The sequence below is a fragment of the Rhinichthys klamathensis genome, unplaced genomic scaffold (assembly GCF_029890125.1).
Source record: "Rhinichthys klamathensis goyatoka isolate OS25496 unplaced genomic scaffold, OSU_Roscu_1.1 h1tg000053l_1, whole genome shotgun sequence".
Lineage (NCBI taxonomy): Eukaryota > Metazoa > Chordata > Actinopteri > Cypriniformes > Leuciscidae > Rhinichthys > Rhinichthys klamathensis.
In genome coordinates this window covers 3708175-3714534 of record NW_026606598.1, presented here as the reverse complement: position 1 = coordinate 3714534, position 6360 = coordinate 3708175, and the positions used below count along the sequence as shown (strand labels likewise).

The 6360-nt window shown below is 34.7% G+C and overlaps 2 protein-coding genes across 11 annotated transcripts in view; one reads left to right on the top strand and one right to left on the bottom strand.

Moving 5' to 3' along the window:
* Positions 1–66: 66 nt before the first annotated feature.
* mrpl14 (mitochondrial ribosomal protein L14) lies at positions 67–1525 on the bottom strand. The gene is made up of 3 exons (XM_056248245.1): positions 1431–1525; positions 1135–1199; positions 67–716 (listed from the first exon to the last, which is right to left on the bottom strand). Exons 2-3 carry the CDS (start codon positions 1191–1193, stop codon positions 350–352), a joined length of 426 nt encoding a protein of 141 aa, XP_056104220.1. The 5' UTR covers positions 1194–1199; positions 1431–1525; the 3' UTR covers positions 67–349.
* Positions 1526–4308: 2783 nt separating this feature from the next.
* The window catches only part of lrrfip2 (leucine rich repeat (in FLII) interacting protein 2), a 28500-nt gene continuing 26448 nt past the window's right edge, over positions 4309–6360 (top strand). For 4 of the 10 annotated variants that reach the window (XM_056248238.1, XM_056248231.1, XM_056248232.1 and 1 more), the window contains exons 1-2: positions 4492–4753; positions 5776–5917. In XM_056248238.1, coding sequence (XP_056104213.1) covers positions 5828–5917 — 90 coding nt within the window. In that variant the 5' untranslated portion in view covers positions 4492–4753; positions 5776–5827. Of the gene's footprint in view, positions 4452–4491; positions 4754–5775; positions 5918–6360 lie in introns of those variants that run through there. The other 6 variants (XM_056248229.1, XM_056248230.1, XM_056248234.1 and 3 more) reach the window with 6 other exon arrangements.

Here is a 6360-nt window from a genome sequence, read left to right as displayed (position 1 = left end):
CTTGTTTCATTTCATATGTTCTGAAAAACAAGCCTTCCAAAAGCCTGAAACATTCTTACAAGCAAGTCATATTGGAGCATTTAATGGTGATTTGAGTAAAATTTAGGTCATACATGTTTGGGAATACTATAAACAGAAATTATGCGCTTTAAATCAATGGATAATGTAACAATCTCTACAAAATTATAACAACAGAAGTTATATCCACATATTTTATTACAAATTTTTCCACAAGTAACCATGAAAGCAAATTTCCTGAATGGAGAGAACATAATTTTTTATATTTATTTACAAAGATAAGTAGTTGCATATTTTGGGATTTGTCCTCCCAGAATACAGAAACGCTGATCTAAACAAATCGCTGAGCAATGGCTAACAGTTTAGAATATTCCCCTTCCATTTTGCGCAGGTGTGTTGGTAAAGGAGTTTTTATTCTCGTTCCTGTGGGGTTTCCATTCTCTTCAATCAAAACAACATTATTTGAATCGAAGCGTGGGGTCATTCGTTCTCCAGGCATCTTATGACCCACTATGAGAGCTTTTTTCTTCTGTCCTTTAATGGCCAGTAAGACTCGGTCTCCCACTTTACCAACTCCATTCTTGGTGTAAACGTGAATGACTTTTGGTGGACGGTGGTGATGGGCATTTCCAAGAGCGCTGTTGTCGACCACCCTCACGCGTGTTAACTTCTGAATAGCGGCCACAGTTGCTGAGACACTGCAGTGAGATTGATAATATATTTGTTGAGAACATGTGAGATCATTATTTCAAAGCTAAATGACAAGGCTACAAATTAAAACAAAACAGGATTATTTGAATGATTAAAACAAATCATTCATCATTAAAAAGTAGCTTATACTTTTCTGAGAAACTGAACCACTAGCAGCTAATCATATATTGAGAACAAAACATTTGAATTCCCATTATGTGTGGTATCAATAAATCCCCAATCGTCTTTAGATGACAAACCACGGGTGCCCTGACCAATTAATTTCTATAACTTTTGCTGTCATTAATTATTATAAATGGTAATATAAATAATAATTGCAATATTACAATTCCCTAATATTTCCCCCATGATTGTGGGAACCCTGCAAAACTAAAGTACAACCTCAAAAATGAGAAAATTGTTTACCTGAAAGTCCTCTGCTGCACCAATTTGGGCAAAATCACGCCGGACAACGACAGGGCCATCCTAACCTGACAATAAAACCAATCCAAAATTTGTAATAATAACATTAATATAACTTTACAATATAACTTAACGAGTATTAAATAGCATCTGGCGTTTGACACCTCGTGTTATTTAACTGCTTCAGTTATCGGTGAAAGGATGCGACGGGAGAAAATTAACTCAAACATCTATCTAAACATTAGTCGAAATGTACTTGTAAAGTGATATTAAATAGTGTGAATAAATAACGTTATTACCTGCTCAGATCATTCACACCAATGTCACACACACATCGGCTTTGCGTCATAGGAAAGCGACGTCTGATCTTTTTCTTCAATATCAGCGAACTGAGCTCATTAGCGTCCCCTGCAATGTTGGAGGAGCCACCGCATTAGAAACCGACAGTATCCCTATATGGCAACCCGTGTTAAAATTTAATCCTTAAAACCTACTAGTATCTATTTTCATGCTACTAGAAGGCCTACTTCTTTTTTAGATATTGGTGTCTATTCCATTAAGTAGCCTACTAGTGCTTATTCTTTAGGTAGGCTAGGCTACTATTCTTTAGATACTAGTAGGCTATCTTTTTAAAGGTATATGTGAATAATCCAGCATTGACAATAGTCAATCATATTTGCGGCACCATATGGGCCCCAAAATAAAATTCTGCTTAGGGCCCCGTCAGAGACTCGTAAAGGCTTGGGCCGGCCCTGCTAGGCTACCTATTAAATAGATACTAGTACTTATTCATCAGCTACTAGAACTTAATAGATACTAGTACCTATTAAATAGATATAGTTCCTATTAAATAGATAATAGTACTTATTAATTAGCTACTAGTACTTATTCAATAGATACTATAGCTATTTATTAGATACTAGTATTTATTCCAAACTAGTACGATTTTTTATTGAACTGGTCATTTTGACTAGTCATAACATAAGACGAGTAAAACACATGTGACTATAAGATAAGAAATGTTAGTTACAATTAAAAAAGATACTAAGTACTGGTACCTATAACAAATAACTAGTATCTATTAAATAGGTACTAGTATCGAATGAAAAGTAATTGTATAGCCTACAATAAATAAGTACTAGCATCTAATGAATACTAGTAATATGTAAAAAGATATAGTCATAAATTATTAGATGATATCAAAACAGATTAGCTACTAGTATCTATTAATTTGCAGATATCTTCAACCCCATAAGGAACTAATAAGAAAATATTAAGAGGTATATTATTTTAACAGATCATTACATAAACATGAGTATACTCTCAACCATCCAATCAGAGTTCATATATGGTAATGTAGGCTAAACTAAGGCTAGAAGATTGATTTTTCATAAGTAACTGGCTTTGTTGGTTTATCTAGTTAATTGGTTAGCATGAACGCAAGGACAGATATATGTTTTATGTCATTTATTGTTTTGAATGTACAGTAGGCTGTAATAAAGACTTAACTGCCAATAATAAAATTCAGACAACAGTTAAGTAGATCCAAAAACCGGTTCATACCCACCAGCAAAACAACCACAATACCCAGAGATTGGGATTTTTGGTTAACATTCATAATTCCTTCCAATCAAAAATTCGGAATATTAATCTGCGTGTGAGATTGAGAGTCATGTCAAAATGAGAGTATATATGCACTATATTACATAATCATTATATATTTTTACTCTAATACCATTAAAAAGGTAGGCTATTATTATATTGTTATTATAAAAACGGCCTTGTGCAATTCAGTCCGTTAACTGTGTCATCTCTCTTTGATATGTTGTTGGTTCATTAATATTCAACATATTATTTGCATACTGATTATTTAAATAGTACTAGTATCTATTAAGGTAAGGATATCTTTGATCTAAAGTGTTACTAGTAACAAAAAAATTAGCACTGGTTCTATTTTTTCTTAACAAGTTAGGTATAATTAAATAATAGACACTATTGGAATAAGTATCTAATAAATAAGAACTAGTATCTAATGAATAAGTACTAGTATCTTTAAAAGGGTACTAGTTCCTAAAGGATAAGCACTAGTATTTAAAGAATAGGCACTAGTACCTACAAAATAAGTACTACCAAGTAGGTTTTAAGGATTATATGTTAAAACGGCTTGCCATAGTCCCTATGGAGCCACAAACCATATATAAACTCAGCGAAAAGAAACGAAAGAACCGTTCCTTTTTCAGTATATTGTATTTTAAATATAACTATGTAAAATCCAAATAAGCTTTATGCATCTTTACTGGAAATGGTTAAACAAATGGTTTTCATGCTAGTTCAATGAACCATAAACAATTATTGCACATTACTTATTGTGCATTAAACATTACGCCAGGGTTTCCCAGACTGGGGTTGGAGAATAATTCAACATGCAGTGTTGCAATGCTGAGAAAACACTCCTTTAAAATCCAGTGGTCAAATGCTTTGTGGCCTCTCAATTTTCCGTGCAATTATAACCACATGACTAGTGGCAGGTTGTGTGTGCAATTTCACAAAACGAGAAGATTTTCTGAATGTATATAAGAAATATGCTTTTTTAGAAAGGAAAATTTAAAATGTAAAATGGTTTACTGCCATTTTGTGAATAATAAGCATGTAATAAAAAAGTAACTGTAGTCTGATTACGTATTTTAAAATACAGCACTTGTTTTATATATATAATTAAATTTCGTCCTGAATTTATTTTGTATTATTTTTTATCTTTATTTATTATTTGCTGTGTTTTTACCTTTATTTTTATTCTTTTAAGCTTGCTTTATTTACGTATTTATTCATTCATTTATTATATCCACATGTCTGTTATCACTTTCTGACAATATTCTGAAGTCAACAGCTAGATGTCACTATTGGACTGGAAATGTAACACAGAACTCTGCATTCTGTCAGAGAATGTCTAATTCGGCTCTGATTCTGTGGAGTTATAAATACATTAAGAAATTAGAAATTATAATTACAATTTCTCTATGAAATTGGTTAGATTTAGGGTACCTAGAGCTTTATTATTATTAATGAGTAACATGGACAATATAACCATGTTTAGCCTAAAAAGTTTTTGACAAATTAAAAAAAAAAATTTGCTAAGGGCTAGTGGGGTTATAAACAATATTACACATTGGACATGATGACAGAAGATTCTATTCAATGATCTGAATAGTTTTCTGTTTAGGGGACTAGAGTTAGTTAGGCGTGTTCGAATGCCACGCCTCTTTTCCAACATCCGGGACTTTTAGCGCGAAGCTGGAAAAAACACAGGAACGACCATTAAGGTAGTGTATCGTATTTTCTCGCCATGTAACTGTCTTTTTTCTTCTTCTTTTTTAAGTTAAACTCATACTAGCGGTGGTAGGCTGCTTTTAAACCTTTCGTGACTTAACTTGGGCCGTTTTCTTGGGAAAGTTTGAGGTGACGGACAGTGTCAGTTTGTGGCTGTCACGCAGGCACGCGCGCGCTCACTCAAACAGCCACGCGCACGTGCGCACTCGCTCACCCTGGTCAGCGGGAACGCGCCCGGGTCCCAGTCAGTCAGAACCGACCCTAGTCTCGAGCGGAACAGTGACGGAGAGAAACGGTAAGAAACCGGCACTTACGGAACCAACTGTCATGAAAGTCCAGACAGGTCACTAAAATGTAATGTGCGAATTAACGGCTCGAGACTTGAGTGACATTTACACACTTTATGCCTTTGAGGACAAGCTAGCAGGCTAACAGCTAACTAGAGTCATAAAAATATTGAATTTTTCTTATCATATTTATCATTTTAAATATTTACATACATTTAGCTTTGTGTGGGGAATACTACATGTGTTTAAGCACATATGTTATTTATTTGTTTGCGGGGAAATAAAGTGGTTTAAGTTAGTCTGTCACGCCACTGAATGAGTGTTGGTTTATATTTAGCACCCCAGCAGAAATATCAATACAAATATAGATTTTTATTTCTAAATGTATTTTTATTGAACTGATATTAAAATATCCTGACACATTCAACATGGGTTTGGTTTATATACATGATACAGACAAGCATGATTATATCGTACGCTCAATTCTTTGGTTAAACTACTTAATATTCAGGTATTATTTGTCTAGATAAATAAAGTGCTTAATAACTGTCATTGTACAAACTAATTGGCTAACAAAAGAGCAAATAAGAACTGATGAAGCTGCTTTTAAGGAATCAAACACATTAGTCTTCCTGTGCCTGTGATATTTCTCTGCTTTTGTTACATTATATTATGAGGTGTGTGTCTGGTGTTAATCAGCTCTGAGTCCAGACACACATGACTAAAGCCTCTATTTGTGGGTGTGTGAGATAGTGTGAAAGGCCAGGCTTATCTTACATACATTTGAAATGTTTTATGAAATAACACACTAAGATGACTTTCTGAATTTAGTGGCATAGTGAAAAAGGTTTCTTTACTGTATGTCTTTGCTGCATGCAGTTAGATTGCTTCTCAACAAGCTGGTCATTAAGGTTATGTTGTACAAAAAGAGGCCGCCTTTCAGAGATGAGACCGTAAACATCTCATTCAGTGTTTTCTACATGGACTATCTTAAATTATGACAACTGCCAATCATTGTCTTCATCTGCAGAATATTACGGGAAGCAAGTTGATCTTTATTCAGCTGTGGAGTTGCTGCTGACATGGGGACACCAGGATCAGGACGAAAACGGGCCCCGATTAAAGACCGTTTCTCAGCGGAGGATGAGGCTCTGAGCAGCATCGCCAGAGAGGTAAGAGGTGTTCACCTGTGACCCTTTTTATCTCACTGTTGTCATCTTGTGGCTGGTGGTTTCCTGTGACCACAATAAAGGAAGCGTTCACCCAGAAATGAAACTCCTGTTGTCGTTTGCTCACCCTGATGTTGTTACGATCTCATATGACTTACTTGTATGCGTTTACAATAAAACATACAGTGATTTTAAGCAAATAAAAAGACAAATAGTGAGAAACAGATTGAAATTCAGGCGTTATTTGTTTAAGTCGGCATGAAATGAAAGTTGTGAGTCTTTTATAGTCTATATTGTGACGTATACAAGCGAAATGGCTTCTGGAATGAGAAAGAAAATGGTAGGGCATGACTTTATTTTGTCCATCGGGAATTGATTGAATCGTTGTTTGTTATTGACTTCAACATGTCATCAGAGAAGAGGAGAGATGTCGCTGCAAGAAGGAG

Bases quoted from the DNA above. Each gene is read 5' to 3' on its own strand.
- mrpl14 (XM_056248245.1), bottom strand. From the start codon at position 1,193: ATGGCCCTGTCGTTGTCCGGCGTGATTTTGCCCAAATTGGTGCAGCAG. The intron at 717-1,134 runs GTAAACAATTTT...ATCTCACTGCAG, and splicing joins GTGCAGCAGAGGACTTTCAG to TGTCTCAGCAACTGTGGCCG.